Source organism: Varroa jacobsoni, unplaced genomic scaffold (assembly GCF_002532875.2).
Source record: "Varroa jacobsoni isolate VJ856 unplaced genomic scaffold, vjacob_1.0 scaffold_21, whole genome shotgun sequence".
Classification (NCBI taxonomy): Eukaryota; Metazoa; Arthropoda; class Arachnida; order Mesostigmata; family Varroidae; genus Varroa; species Varroa jacobsoni.
This window is the reverse complement of record NW_019212923.1, coordinates 28990-45948: the sequence shown is the minus strand read 5'-3', so window position 1 is coordinate 45948 and position 16959 is coordinate 28990. Positions and strand designations below refer to the sequence as shown.

At 38.3% G+C, this 16959-nt stretch overlaps 1 protein-coding gene and 2 long non-coding RNA genes across 3 annotated transcripts in view; 2 read left to right on the top strand and 1 right to left on the bottom strand.

Moving 5' to 3' along the window:
* Positions 1-6005: 6005 nt before the first annotated feature.
* LOC147754010 (uncharacterized) lies at positions 6006-10164 on the bottom strand. Its single transcript, XR_015316091.1, has 2 exons — positions 9894-10164; positions 6006-6579 (listed from the first exon to the last, which is right to left on the bottom strand). It is a non-coding gene; the product is annotated as an uncharacterized LOC147754010 (long non-coding RNA).
* LOC111273865 (uncharacterized) lies at positions 9152-10591 on the top strand. Its single transcript, XR_002688081.2, has 3 exons — positions 9152-9276; positions 9943-10008; positions 10176-10591. It is a non-coding gene; the product is annotated as an uncharacterized LOC111273865 (long non-coding RNA).
* A 2929-nt stretch (positions 10592-13520) lies between these two features.
* LOC111273822 (fatty acid-binding protein, heart) overlaps positions 13521-16959 on the top strand; it is a 5403-nt gene continuing 1964 nt past the window's right edge. Inside the window, exon 1 of the mRNA XM_022855806.2 lies at positions 13521-13800. Within this exon, the coding sequence (XP_022711541.1) occupies positions 13652-13800 (149 nt within the window). The 5' untranslated portion in view covers positions 13521-13651. The remainder of the gene's footprint in view (positions 13801-16959) is intronic.

Below are 16959 nucleotides of genomic sequence, written 5' to 3'. Positions count from 1 at the left end.
TATAACCAGATAAGAGAAAACATTTTTAAGACCCGAAATAGCGAGAAGCTGTATATGGATCCCGTGTCTCATTGTTTTATGCTGTCGGTCGAGTCATCCATCCGTTACGGTTGTTGACGCAGTGGATTACTGCACCTGTCCTTATGGCATCGCTTACCTGGAATTGAGAGAATGAATATCATGCACCATTATAAGCATTTTATAATCCTACTCCTTACAATGAGATGTGATTTGCAAACAATTTAGTTGTCCTAATGAAAAATGATAAGTTCGTCCACGTTATATTCGTCACGCATCGGTCACGTACGTTCAGCTCGGCTTTAGCAGGGACTCCATTGAAGTTATATTGATAGTTCACTATCGCAAGAAATGGTCGTCTGTGGGTACACGAAACTGAATAAGGCAGGCTGTCGTTCTTTCATTGAATTTCAGCCCGGAACCAGCTGATGCATGAGAAGGACTCAATCAAAAATAGGTCCACTTTTTATTTAGTGCGATTAGTAAAGCTCTTGTAAATGTTCTCACTTCTACATAAAACGAGGAAATATAGACACCTTACCTGTATCGAAGGACACGCAAATGGAAAACCTATTCAGAAATCGGCTCCCAAAGATAAAACTTTTACATGCTATAATTGTTCTATATCAAGTCATAGAAAATAGCATAGCTGCGTTCAAGCATATCAAACAACATGGACTGAATAGAGCGAAAATAAAATTTACATCGGCGACATCAAAGACATCAGCTAGGTGAGTAATATTTTTATCCTTTTATTTGTTATTATACAGTTTGCCCCCATGGCAGAAGTCTGTAAGTTCAAGAAAACTACAGCGCCCGAGTAATTTTGGAATAATTATTTCGTCAATCCGCCTGGAACTCTAGGGAGATTCCTGCGAGAACATTTATTTTACAATCGTGAAATTTACCTACTCTTTTGAAATTTATTCTGGCTTTTATAAGTGCGCGTCCAAACCGTAAGCATTCACATTATCAGTTCCGGCTCCATTTTCAATGTCTAACGCAATTTATATAATACTTTAAAGGACACAATGCTCTTCAAGTTCAATTCAATGATATCAGACGCTCGACATATGAATCAGCGGCCAAAAATAGCGGGAATAACGAGTTAAGGCTTGTTGGTGTTTCCGGTAACAACTGGTGCTCGGGAGAAACGCCGGTAACTTCTTGCGTCGTCGTTCTGTATCTTATATTCCATATTATAATATTTAGTGATATCACAATATCTCTTGTAGAAAATTGGCGACGTAAGGGTTACATTCATTAGGATTCTCCTCACGGAAGAAGTGCTTTCCCTAGCTTCTATTCGGATTCGCTGTTAATAGAGGTTGTTTGCAAAAGGCTGGTGCCTTTCAGGTGCTTATTTATTGTATTTCAGTTTTCTGCTTCATTGAGCCAGTTGTGTATCTTGCAGGGCAAACATAGGACTGATGCAGCGAATCGAACAAGGAGCACCTCAACACAGCCAGCTTATCTTTTCAGTTTGTTCATTGTATTTTGATATACTCCGATTGTTCTTGCCTAACGATCTGGATATCCATTGGGAATTTTGCCACCCACACTGGATTTGGCCCGCTCCTATGCTTGTAGGACGCGAATACTTTTCACCAGTCATCATATCGTTGCTTTTGACCCCTGTTCAAAAGGTAATACTGTTCTGTTATAAACCTTTTAGCGCTCTCCTTTGTTGCACATATACACTGAAAATGTTATCTTAAAGATAGATGTTTTGAGCTTCATATTTACTACTAGTGCCTTTACAATAAGCATTATTGATTGAGACAACTGCCATAAGCTTCCAGCAAACAACGAGCCGTGTCACTCGATTACTCGATCTTACATCCGCCAATCACCGTATCCTGACTACCTAGCGTCTTTTTAGGTTCAGTTTACAAAAACGTCGCCACTATACCATCACAGGGATATCAATATCAATTTTAATCAGCTTCCAATGGCTCTTTACGTATACTGAACATCGGTCTCATAATCGGACCTGGGCTCAAATTGGGTTCATGCAGCCCATGTTCTCGTAATCTTTGACAACACGACTAGGAGCGTTCCAATATTGGTTTCAAAAATCAGCGATAAAAGGCCATTTGCTCTTGATGTTTACTAAAATGTATAATACGCGCGTATTTTGCGCGTACCGTAAAGTTGTTACCAGAGTTTCCCTATGTAAAATACAACACTTCGGAGTAGTCATTTAATCACCTGTTGTAAGCTAGAGTGTCATAGATCTACACTCGTTACAGGTATGCATGAACTTTTCTGTTACAGATTCATTGCATAGGATTACGTAAACTATTAGTCAAATTATATAGGAGAAAAATATTTTAACAAACTTTAATGCCGCGTTTTGGATGACGACGAGTTCCATCACTGCGATTACTCAGCATGTTATGTAGTCATCATATATTAAGATGTTCAGCTGTTATTAAGTGCGACTTCGCATAAGGTTGTTCCCTCAGAAAGTATGAAGGACTGAAATTTATTTCGGTTTCGCATTCCTTAAAGCCGAAAAAAATATCTGAGGCCAGCCGGAATCAAGGCGGCGTTGAGACCGCGCGGAACCGGTTAAGCATGTCACTTATATCAAGCCGTCGATACCAGCAGCTAAGCTATTGATGCGACCTGGAATACAATGAAAGTGAAAAGACCTCTTTCAAATTTACGCGCCAATAAAAATTTCTTGTTGGGTAAAGTCAACACACCGAGCTATTACTACAACGGTTCATAGCAATGCCGAAGAAAGGGCGATAACATGACATTCTGAAGATAGAAGCTGGAATGGCTAACGATACCTTTTTTTTTGCGAGGACATATATAGATACGCTTTATATGGACAACGACATTATGTATGGGGAGGAAACGTTACCCATGGCACGCTTTCGAAAGGCGGTGTGCGCATATACTGGTTTACTGTTTGTTTTAGACGGTCGGATTACTCGATCGTAAAATCTGCCAATCATCGTAAAAGCACGGGCGTGCCGTAACACTTTGGAAAAACAGCGAAACTTCGAGTCTTATTTGGTTCAGTGGCCTACTTAATATATATTTGATAGTGGTTTAGTTGAGCGTAGCTTACGACAGTTAACACCTTCTAACGCAAAACAAACCATGTGTCTAATATTCCATTTGGACCATGTGAACTCATGTGCTCCTATGTTTAATATTAGGCAGACACATTATGATTGCATCATAAAAAAGGCGAAGCTTGTTGCCGTGCTGGAAGTACCCGAAATTAGTCTCGGATGATGCTATAACACTTTCACATAGAAATATTATTTAAAAACAAACAAAAAGGTTATTTTTTACTATTGAAAATTGGTAAACATTTTTGCTCACAAAGAGTAACAGGATAACATGTTTCGATATCATCCATCAATTTAAGCTCTATGTAGGAACTACCTCGTCGTACATGCTTTTTTCATGTCTTATATCATAGGACTTGAGTAAATAAGTAACATCTACATCGTTTGAAGTTATAAACACTCCATTAGGATCCTAAATACTCAAATTTCGAAGCGTTTGGATGGAGCGTACGATTCTGTTTGTTTGCGAAACTTCATTCCTTAATTACACTTGCGACAATAAATTTTCATCAAAGAAGCATCATGGTAGGTCATTGCCGTGCCCCGCCGTAGAATTATGCATTGGACACCGACATGTCCGGAAGCAATTGATTTGAACTCAAAGGTTACGCAATACGGTGAAAAAGCCCCCGAGCATAAACGTTCGTTGCCTCGAGCTCCCTCTACAAGTAATATCCGAAGCATTATTAGGAGCCTCGATAGGGTATGTTCTCTGTAACTTCGGGTTTATAGTGACGTCTATGCGAAAGAAGGCATCGACCATAATGCGAGCTGGAGTCGAGCTGATTTGTAAGTTGAGTAGTTCTGAGTACTTTTTCTTACTTATATTTTTCTAATCAATTAATAAACTTTACCATTAATGCTTATCTGATCCCCATACAAAAATGCCTCTTCACGAGACTTTTTATCATGAAAAATCTGAAAAAAAAATTATTTTTTCAAAAGAATATTTCATCTTATTTCCTGTCGTTACTTAGTGTATGTGATCGTGTATATAAAGTGAAATTTCCAGCGTTTGCTATGACAACATCGGACTTGCGAGCTAAAACATTAGCTATGCTTCGACTATCAGCTAGATATCAATTGGTCTCAAAAAAGAAGTATATCGTTATACTTTTATATAAGAACTTGTTTCAATGTTTGGCTCATACTCGATGAATAAGGAGAGGTGATTATGCAATTATATAAGGTAGTAGTGTAACTTGTCGAAATTTTTGCCCACTTACATCCTAAAGCACTGGGCAAACATGCTTTATATAGAGATGCTTTGGAAAACGCGTTGGTGCCGTATGAACTGTGTTCATGTTGTGAAACGTGTTGGTGCCGTTATCATTTTTCGTCGCAAGCAATACAATTTTTTCGATGTATGATGCTTATTTGTCTTATCATAGAAAATTTTAAATTAATTTAATGTTAAATCTGAAAGAAATGGGTTCGTGTAAATCTTATGCCCAGATTGCAGGTACTCTACTTCGCTACAAATCATTACATAGCTACGGTCACGGCCGTGTCCTAGACACAGATACTGATACCCCCCCCCCCCCCCATGTTGATAATAGCCGTTTTATCTCCCCTTGCGCGAATACATAGATAAGCTTCGTTAACTGGCCCTTGACTATCATTATGAATCACGTGCTTACACAAACCATTGATCTCCTCAACGAGACACCACCACGTGTTTTTAAGTGTTTCCTTATAATTTATAGAACTTAATAACAATATCACTATATAAACATAACTTTACATTTATTTTCAATAAGTTACAGCTACAGCTGGTAACTCGCTTTAATAACTTGAAGTAAGCTTATCTCAGTAGCATTTGATGTGGCTACACTCATTACTCATATGAAAAATCGTGGTATCATTTCGAGGAAAAATAGGTAACTAGCAAACAAATCAGGTGAGATTTTTTTTATTTCTATCTTTCTGTTAACATTTCTTTAACAGTAGAACTATCTACCTAATACTACACACGTAAGTTCTAATGAAGCCTAGACTAGTTGACTTGGATCGTTCCTTTCTTGCCTCCAGTTTCGAGTATTGGTCCCTCTTAGCGAGCTTCAGTAGTCAGCGGGGAAGTCTCAACAAAAATTTATATATATATATATATATATATATATATATCTGTGTGGTGAGGAATACAATGAGGGGCTAAGCGGAAAAGGAGATTCCAGGGGACTGGAGGTAGTCGGGTAGCCGAAAGGGAGAGACTTAAATGAACTCAGTCAAAAAGGCTGGCTTAGTCTGAAGAGTGCCGACAAGACGTTTCCGATAGTGGCCTCTACTTTCCTGTTGCTGCGTCGGGCTTTCGGTTTCAACCTGCTAATGCTGTTGGCGTTGACGTCACTTCTGCGTTGAGTTACACGTAAATTTAAACAATTTTTATATTGGAATTTCTACGCCATAAATTTACGATGTGTATACTTCACTTTTCATAATCAGCGCCATGTTCCTGACGGGGTTGTGGTCAGATAGAAATTCTAAATATAAAATCCATATGACGATTAACGGTACAGAGAAGATTTTTGCTGCTTTAAGGTTAAAAAAGCCACTGCACAACAGTAACTATTTGCTCAATATGCACGTTTTATGTGGTTTATATGTTTTAAATTGGATTTAGTATCCTTTAACAAAGCGGTTAACAAAAATAAGTACAATTTTATTATTTACCTGCAGAATTGAATCACTTTGCCAAAAGAAGAAACATAGGAGAGTATCTCCTCTAAAAACCTAGGAGTAGCCACTTAGCAAGTATTTTAAGCAGTATACTGAATTTCATGTGCCTAGCTACACTATCACTAAATGAGGAATACAAAGTATTTATGTATGCTTAAGGTTACAATGTTGCATAACGGGCCACAAGATGCGGCCAAACAGCTGAGTCCGGGTGAATACTTTTTTTTTTTTTTTTTTTTTATTTCGAATTCAATGCCTCACTGGCTCCGGAAGTAAAAAATGATCAACTACAATTATTGATCCTCTCTGAGCTTGATCTACGCGTTCTACACTTTTACCATAAACTTTTTGCCGACGGCGTTTCCGAGTCACAACTCAAACTAGCATTCATTGCGGTGATTCAACATTCTCAGTGCAATAGATGTAAAACCATCTATGCGGTATTTCAGGAGTTCGTCTGTGTGTTTGAAGGGATCTGAGTTCGATCAGCCTGCAATGACAGTGTGAATCGCCGCTCTCTGTCCCTCTCCTAAGATAAGCCTCAACTATTTCTGAGTTTACACGTGGCGTTTACCATTTGATGGGGCAAGTTTAGTCTTGAGCTCAGCTGGAACGTAACCTACAGCCGGGCGACGTGCCTTGTCAGAACCAGCATAGTGACGATACGCACTGTGTCAATGAGGTGCCATCGTTGATGCGCGATCGACAAGCGACAACCGGCGTCGGGGCGACCTTAACAAAGTCGTTCTGCCCCTGACTGAATCGTCGAGCTCTCCGCACACGGCCACGAACGCTAAGATTAAAAAGCAATCATGAGGTATGACGTCACTGATACGTGGTTACGTCTCGCAAGAGGCTGTGGAGAGGTCAGTTTATATAAGACTGTTTACGTGCTAACAGAACGCATATGACACTCGAAGATGCACAAGAGTAACTACGCAGGTTGAAAGACCACATTATATATATATATATATATATATATATATATATATATATATACACACTTAAGTAGATAACATGTTGGATCGAATATCTTTAATGTGGCCTGTGTAGCTTAAATTGAATTGGTAGATAAATATATGTATGACTAAATTTACATAAATGAGTAGATGACACAAAACAAGTGGGAAATCATCTACTTGTTTGAAACTCTATGCAAAATTAAACTCAATCATTTTTCCCTATTCTTGATTCTATGCCAGTACTAAAGAGGGCTCTATAAACGGTTGCTAATTGATAGATAAGAAAACTTATTATATAGGTTCTGTTGAAGAATATTGATAGCGAATCAACCTGACCCGTGTCTCAGTCGGAACCGGTCCGGGGTCTCTCCCAGAACAGAACGACATCGTTGATGATTAATGATGGCGCACGATTCCGGCCGATCCCCCGAGATTAATGATGTACGTAGTAAAAAAATTTGTCTGTACGTTCCTGTTACGACTGTCAAGCAGACAAGGACTGTTTGGAGAGGATATATCGAACATTATGAGCGGCTGACGGATTGACATTGGTGCAAATTTGAGTTATAAATTTCAACGCAGTGCGGCGCTAGCGTAGTAGTATAGTAAAATATAGTAAAAATTATAACGAGTTACTATTATATTAGGAGGATTATATTAGTATTCGTCCATGGTCGTCTAGCTAAATGCAAAAAAAAATCGACGAATTACTGTTGTCTGCTCATCCAGATCGAAAAGGCTTTATAGGACTACTAATGTGTTAACGGGGCATTAGTTGTAAGTTACGTGGCTAACGTATTGAATTGCTGGACAGGTAACGTAGGCAACTGAGTGTGGTTCATCAGCAATAATCTATAGGAATTTGTTGATTCATCATAGAGAATAACAGCCCCAAAAAGTTGGGCCGGATCAATGGGCCGCTAAGTGTGTCTATCTCTTTCAATAAAAAACGATACTCTTACGTCTAATTACGTAGCAGTTAAATAGCTGACCTTTCATCATACTGAAACGTAAAAGCTTTGCAAGAGCTTACGTAAGTAAAAAGAAATAAGAGTTCAAATAAAACCATAAAGCACAAATAGTAAGGGCTGCAAAATAATCGTCAGTATTTTATGTATTAATATTCATTATCAAATTTGTCTATAGATTTCACAGGTAATTTTTTCATAAGCTTATAACTAACGTAGCCAGCTTCGACTTATATCACTTAAGAATCGTAAACCTTAAACAGTTCATTAACTAAATGAATTTTACCGTATAAATTAAACTATTGCTAAGGTTTACATGTTTGTATCATCATCATCAAGCTCGCCCATTGCTCTAGCAATATGTATGACATTTAAATACCGGCTCTAAGTATCTAGATGGGCGCTCTGCTCCACTGAACCCCATCATTTGCTAATGAAAATAACTCACTTAAATCTAGTGCCATTTTTAAATAGAAAACAACTTATTTATTAGTTTTTACTGTGTCATAGGAAGATATTGAGATGGGCCCAAGTAGCATAATTTCATTAAGATGGGAACTGGTTCGTTTGAATGGTGTTAGTGGTCGATCATTTTCATCGTTAGGCAGCAGTCCATTACATCGTATGCAGGCATGTCATAGACAGTATATGTTAATATTAATTTTTATATACGTATCTATCTACATATCATATTATTATATACATACGTATTACTAAATTTATATAATAATAATATTATACCTATATATATATATATATATATATAAACCTAATCAAGCAGAGGCTGGACAAAAAGTCGTCGCGAAGCTGGGACGAGTCTGTACGTCTACGATCACAAAACGCGTTAACGAACGTCACCAACCCTCGTTCTTCCTTTTCTTCGCCTGTCTTATCAATAACTTTATATCTGCCTCCAACTCCACGAACTTCTATATAGCTATTTTATATTTATAACCTACTTCAAGCTATAATGCAACTGTTGGTATAGATCTGCTTGATGAAGCTCATAAATACGCTCCTCCAATTAAAGCGTTTCTCTTTTTCTAGTGTTTTATCAAGGACGATTCCTTATGGCTAGAAATGTATGTCCTCCATTTGCCCATGTATTTTTTCGTAATCCCAACGACATATTGCAAAAAGTGCAAAGTTACGTGCTATTCAAGAACGGGCCAAACGGACAAGCGCCACAGGTCTTTTAGCCCCGTAGATTGCAATGGTTTCATCACCTCGCGCGAACATTATCGACCGCTAAGAAGCAATCAGCACTCATACTGCTCCTTTTTATCCACAAGTACCTTTCATCGGACGCCATGTATCGTCTAAGTTTTGTTAGGCCGAATCGTTTCGTGCTATCAGCTTATCGAAAACGGTTACAAAATGTTAAGTAGCAGCCAATAGATCTACTGATCGAGCGAGAAAGCCGGCCTAAAGTAAATGTCTCGATCTTTGCTATTGTTTCAGTTAGGTAATGGTCCAGCAAGAAGCGATTCCACCTCACGGCGTGTCCCTAACGTTAGCCCTATATCAGCGATGTATCACTACAGACTGAACGCAAACAAGGTACTAATCGCTTCTAAAATTGGGATATCTACCTTTAGTACAAACGGTTACTGTTGATAATAGGATTTTTTTCGGTGTCGATAATCAACAAACTATATGCCTACAAACAAGCAGTCTATGAATGGAATCATTGGTCGTGACTAGTTTATAGGATTTTAATCTACATTTACGCCATTGCCATAGTTAATAGCGTGCCACTAGTTCAAACGGTTAGTCGCCACTTCTAGCACGGAACGTATCGAACGTTCACACCGATTTTCGAAACTTTTTTTTCTTGCTCATGTTGAAAAGGAGCGGCAGTTAAAAGGGCGAGCTACGTTAGGGAGACGTTGATTGGATGTAAGAAGTTTGCTTTCATTTACGTCTGTGTGATCGACACTTTGTCACACACAAATAGTACACCAGATACCAGAACGTTTTTCTCAACATTTGTTTCGAAGTGTCGTTCACCTAAGCGGTAGTGGCTAGCCCACTTGACAGAAGTGTACTTATTCATTAATAATATATAGAACGGTGATCGACAAGAGTAAAATACATACAGAGTATATATACCTGTAATTTTTTACACGTTGAACACATAGTGACTCACAATAACAATAATACTAAGCAGTACTTACATATTTGCATAAGATCCTAAAGTTTTTTTTGTGTTTTCGCATATTTCAGAAAACTAATTAACATAGAACGCTAGTCCACCGCATGACGCTTTAACAGACTCCGTGTCATATCAAGGTACAGCTTAAGGATGGATGGGTCACTTCACATCCAATATAATTATCATACATTCTAGATAAGAAAGGGAAGTAACCGCCGAATATCGGTGCTCGAGAGGATCTTTCTAGTCCAAGAACCTGAATATTTTTCAAACACATATTGAAATGCCTCTAATTTTTCCTCAGCTATCTGCGTATGCTGTTCAGTCAGAACTTTCGTGGTCCATCACGTGGAGTATGAATGTTATCATCGATTTGCGGAGGCCAAGAATAGCAGATAGACGCTATCTTTTTTCTATAAGAAGGGCTTTAACGATAGCAAAGTGGACGCATCCCTGTATGTATGACTATTCTAGTCCAACAAAGTAAATTTAGCGCACGTACGTACATATATAAATGTATCTGTATTCTTATAAGGAGTGAAACAAAAAAATAATAAGCTATCCAATTAATCTCTGCTATAATTTTTACAATTTTTCAAGATTTTTCAGTAAAATAACAAACACGCTTTCAATTTTCTTAAGAATAGAGTGAATAAATGAAATTATAACTGCAAGCGCCCTACCGTATATGTAGAAATAACCCGATTATAATAAGTTCGGCAACCGGTCATCCAACTTACTTAAGTTTTCTTAAGAGTTTCATTATGCGTTTAACTAAAGCAAAATTGTCGAGTACATTAAGGTTAGCTATTGTCGGAAGTTTCTTATTAACATACATGAAATATATTTGAACGAGTTGCAAACACTAAGTAAGTAAACGTTCGAAGCTGCCCAGCTTCTCAACTATGATAAATTACACTTTCCTTTCGCGCCGGATATAAAATCCGTAGCAGTTCATTCACTGAATTAAAAAAATAATATACATTTGATTAATTATATCAAAGGGTGTAACTGAAATATACATACAATACTGGACATCTACACACTAAAAACCATAAAAGATTCTGCGATAGTATAGTATTAATATGGCGTTTCTCCTTCACAGCTTCGTTAGAAATTCCGCAAGAAACTCTCGGGAGGCTACTGCCGGGTGGATTCAGTGTAAAAAAAAATAGATGACAGAAAGTGATGTTTAACGATGGAAAATTGTATATACTGAAGTGGCGTGAAGGGAAACTTCTAGTCGAGAAGTTGCTGCATTGCACTGCGGCCATGGGTAGCTGAATTTATCAGTCTGGACATCAGACTGCTTCAGATTGTGCAAGTCGGACCGAGAGAAAATTTAGATATTGGCAAGGTTTCATTGGTACATAATGAGCGTAGAGTGATTCTTAATAATGCTTGCCCCTAAGGGAAGTGCCGATAGCACTCACAATCCAATCTGATTCGTCTAGGCTGACTGTTTCCAATGAGGTCATTCTGAATCACCGGTACAAATTCCCCTTAATATCATGCCGGTTATCAGAAGTCACCTGTATTGTTCTTCAACTAATGTCCAACAGCTTAATCGAGTAGCTCTTGCAAGTTATCTACTATTGAGCTGGTAGACGTGTATAAAGGATAAAGTTCAACTTAGCACCAAGTTCGGTGAGCCAGTGTGTTTACGATGAAGGACTATTTGCTTATCAAGCCTAACATTAATCACGTCCTCATATCACTAGCGGGTAGAAAAAAGTAAATAGCTCACTTAACTCGAAACCTTAGGTTTTTTGATTGACTATTTGTATTGTATATGTAGTATTATTTGTGCTCACAATGAAATGCGCCGAAAAGTCAAGACAACGGAGAGCGTCTTCATAGGATCTCTAAGTTCTTGCTCATGGCCGTATGACATGGTGCTGTTGACTATGTATAAAAAGCTAAAGATTATGTATGCAAAGAAGAATGACGAACAGATAAATAACTTCATTAGCACTTATATTAATTATGGATTCTAAAAAATGGGCCGCTTTAACACGTTCCAACGGCTAGCAAACTAAGCTAATGTGAGCGGGTCTCGTAGATAAGCGAGCCATCAGCAGCAAGCACTTTTATTGGCCTGCATCATTGAAAGGGTTTCATCGAGAAAACGAGTAAAAATTTCTTGCAGACGTTTCTCTGTTACATAGATTAGACGGTCTGTTACGTCTATTATGGCAAGAGAAATGCCGGGTTTGACCGCGTCCTTCCAAGGTTTAATCAACCGGGACTGGTCGCATCAGCATAGTACAGCAATAGTAAAATGCGTTCGTGAAGTGTACATCAATGAAGCCATGAAACATTAGTGGAGTAATCAGATTGGTATTACAGAAGTTTCTACCGCAAAGCAAAAGGTACAACATGGGGAACGTCACACGTACGAAGGAAGTACCTTTAACAGAACTACAGGATAAGAGCTACAGCTGGGAATAGTAAGATTGACATCACAAATAAACACCTGCATTGTAACTTAGTTGCCATTGTACAAATTGGCTGTTGTGTATATTTTCTTTTGTCTCGTATTGATTTTCGAACGAAGGGTGCCAGTAAGAGCGGTTGTTATGAATTACTATTACTATTGATATTATTGACCCGTCGGTGCTTCTTGTATGTGTCAGCGTTGTGTTAGCGTAGCTTTGACCCGTGAATCGAACTTGATATAAGTTTATAATAAAAATTAAATATTGGATGAAACCCCTTGCTCGTTCTTTCGGACGTCGTGTACCTGCTATCCGTAATAAATAATCCAATTAAGCTACGGCCAATAGGCACCTGGCAATGCTTTATTATGACGATTAAATCATCTAAAAATGAAGCTGATTGCCTAAGAGGTTCGCCTTCCGTTGTCATACAACGCCTATGTTAATAAACATAAAAAACGATCTGCCAAGTTTTTTATATATCAATCACGTTGGCGAGTGAACCCAAATAGTGTCTATAGAATGTCCTGTTCTAGACACTTGCATCACGACATGATGGGGCTCCGTTGCAGCTAAAGGTCTAGCCACATACGTGCTGTTTTGAAGAGATCTTTTTAAATGGTGTGCTATTTGACCGTCAACTCCTCCCCAAATTCCTTTCTACTTTTCTGCTACAATATTTCTAATATTCATTTGTATATTTGAACTTTTCACGTCACCATACGAAAAGTAACCCAAATCCCGTCTGCCCCACTTGTTAACCTACACCTACCAATATACAATGATATTCGGCTATCATTTTCTGAAAACCTGTCACAGAATTTTGGCTACAATTAAACTGCGTTCACTCACGTAACAGCCACGAGCTACCCCTCGCTAGCAATTCGTCGCGTCCCATATGGTCAATGCTACGCTAATCAACACAGATCTATCTCTTAGCAGCACTATGACATTATTTCATATGCTTTCGCTGTTCTCAAGCAGCGCCTCACACTTAGCCACTCACTAGCGATTCGTGTGTTTTCGCGGTTGACGACCGCATGTAATCCTCCCTGCCCCTCCCAACAAGGAGCGATAAGTTAGACTTCTTTTTGGACAATTGCATTACAAGCGTATTTGATAAAAGTAGAGAGAATACTAGTTCTGCGAGGGAAAGCTTGATCCAACATCGGTGTCTGGAGAGACTCGCGCAAACAGCTGGTCTAACGCGAGAGTACTTAGAAAGCGTTGTATTAGGTCTCTACTGCCAGTCTCCTCAGTGAAACGGTCGATCGAGTTTCTAATCATAGCGTCTGTTAACGTTGGTTTTTTGTTTTCGTTGCGACCAAAAACCACTGCCAAAATGGTTGACGCTCTCATCGGAACATGGAAGCTCGAGACGTCAGAAAACTTCGAGGAGTTGCTAAAGGAACTCGGCGTCAACATGGTGTTGAGGAAGGCCGCCACCGCTACGAAGCCCAATGCCGAGATCTCGAAAAATGGCGACGAGTGGTCAGTACTAATCTAAACTGAAACACTTCACTGCTAATATGTTCCCAAAAAGTTGCTTGCCAAATAGGGATGGAGAAAATAATTATATTCTGAAATTACTGTATTATTTTTTCTATGCTTTTAAACACACGCTGGAAAATTGATTTTTAAAATTTCTCTGAAGCGTATTCCCAGCTTTGCGCATAAACAACTTTTTGGGTAAAAAAAAGTGACTTTAGGCGAACCATACATTATATATATAATTTTAGAAAATATTCATTATGAAGAATCAACTTTCAAGCTGAAATTTAGCAGTAATAGATGTGCTAAAATTGTTCGAGTGCCTTTATTCAGGCTGAAGATAGGTCGTCTGTAAGGTGAGTAAATTTTCTATAAAAACTTTCTGCATTTTATACTTTTGTTACGATAAAGGCGCAAATACTATCCAGGCCAATACAAAGCTTGTACTGTTTATGGTCAAAATGCGTGTTCCAAAGTTGATTCTATCACTTTCATTTCTATATGATAAATGTTCGTCGTGATGGTCAAGCAGTTACAGAACAAGTTCGTAAGACCGACACCTAGGTAGCTACTATGACGCCGAGGAACTAAGCATTAAAACCCAAACGGGTTAAAAACATTTAAAAGAGTTGGCTACAAGAAAGGACTCGATGTTTTGGGTGCCACCGTTCCGATACACAGAAAATCGGAGCTCTTCTAAAGCGATTGGGCACGGGTGGATCACATAAGGTAATGGTGATGATGTACTCCATAATCCATGGTAAGGTGTTGATTGATGCCAAGGAGGGTGATTTTCTGTGTTTCGTGAAATAGAAAAGGAATCGTTTATTATGCACTGCTATCACCTAAAAAAAATGAATAATTCGAACATTACAACAAACTATCGAGAAAAAACCCGCGCGAACTAGTAGACGGAAGAACATCGTCTTTCACTATGGCAATGCTATACATCCTACGTATATCCTTAACTATCCAGCAACAATTAAGCGAACTTAGATGGGAACGTTTAATAGACCCTCCAGATAGTCCAGACCTTGCATCATTAAAGTACCATCTGTCTCGGTTTCTGCGAAACTCCCCCAACGGCGTCAACGTTAAATGGTGGGGTACAAAAATGACGTATCACAATTTCTCGCTCGTGATGGGACTATTAGATAGACGGTGTTATTCGAACAACGAACGGCGCATATTTTGTTCAATGATATTATTTTAAAGTATGAAAAATAGCTACTAATATAAGAATAGACAATCCAATATGTACAGATGGCTATTTCTGATATAGCGGGATACATATTTGGGATTCGATATAAATTATATATTCGTACCCACTGAATAATTATTACTGTCTATTATGAAGAAAACCGGCTAGTTCTCATATTAAGTAAGTAACCCACTTATTATCTCAGTTCGCCATCTCAGTAGAAGATTTTATGAAATAGGGACAGAAATACATAGAATTATTATCCGCATGATTTTCTTTTGCCTTTTTTGGAGATACATATTTAATTATTATGTAGTAATAGTTTCATATATTAACGCCAAATACTATTTATACTAATATCAAAAACACGTTGCGTCTTCGCAACGTGTTTTTGATATTAGTATAAAGTAAAGATTAAGTGAGAGAGCAATCGTCAGCGTCACTTAAAGGTGGCTTCGCACTTCCCTGAAGCTCCTCTCTGATTGTACCGAAAGCAGATTACGGAAAATGGCTTTCTGACCGTCCGAAAATTTCAGTTAAAATCGCTCGGGTATTCGTCTGTTTCTGCAGATATGTCATATTAAGCTCGAGCCTATGGCTAGCGGGCTTGTTCGCTCTGTACTCGATGATTGATTTTTATTGCAGCGTCGAGTTGAGAAGACAAAAAAATTATACGCTTTTAACAAAAAGTCATAATAAATACTTTGATATAAACAGCATAGGGAATAAGGAGAGCAAACGAGAAGCTATTCAGAGGATATGAAGCGATCATGTAAGAACTACCTGTAAATAGTTATTATTTCATCTATAGCAACTAATGATCTAGATTGGTAAGGAAAAAAAAGCATAGTCGGCTAGTATATCAATTCGTTAGCGTTATCGAACACGACTATTACTATCAATACCACCTACTCGATGCATAGTTTCGTTGAAACGTTACTGCCTTGTCCCTAAAACGCACAGCTGGGTACTAATCCAGCAGGTTTTTTCGGCTACGAAACCCTTGTGCCCCTAATTCTATATATCGTCAAAATCTACCTATATCGCATTTTACTAGGTTAAAATATATCACCGAATGTTATAATAGTGCCGTTAGAAAAAACTTATTTCTCTAGCCTTGACGGAAGGAGCGAAAGAACGGTGGTTCCGGTTAACGTCTTGGCGACAAGAACTCTAAATCGTGATAGAGATAGACCTAGGCACGGTCTGATGACCGGTTTAATGTAATTGCTAGATATCACTCGAAGCTTTGAGGCTTCAGAGACGAGAGAAAGAAGTTGGTTTCGTCATTGATCCGACTACTAAAGCTCTTCCTAAGATGGGCTCGTGAGCTACTTGGTGAGTTTTTATTTAATGTATCTTTCGGCTTTAAAAAAGTTTGAGCGTTTGTTCATTGAACAGTTTCAGCTAGAATTAAGAACTTATTTTTAAGAAATTAAGACATAAATATTCAAGTTTATCCAATTTTGCCCTGTTGCTCCATGCTCTTATTGTTTTGCAATATCACTCAGAGTTTTCGTACTCCAGTAAATTTGGCCGATACTGGAACCTGTACAGAAGGACACAATACTTTTCTCAAAAGTTAGCCAATACTTACATTTAGGACTCTTCCATTTTCGTCACTTTTTTAATCAACAGTATCGTCTTTTTTGTGTGGTCGGCCCTTGGCATGCTTCGTAGACAGTGGCAGCATAAGCGGATACGTGTTCGTTTCAAATTAGGTGGTCCAGAAAGCCGTCTGTATCAGTCTGCTTAATTTAAATCGTTCTGTATTCTAGATAGTTAAAATCTTTTTTGGCAGCAGATTCAATCGACAATTTTCAGGGGGCTTGTTTCAGTCGAACTCATGTCACTAAAATGTTTCCTTAGTCTACCAGGTTTTGTGCAATGCGCCCAAAAGAAAAACACATCAAATAATAATTAACCTGTTTATATATATATATATATATATATATATA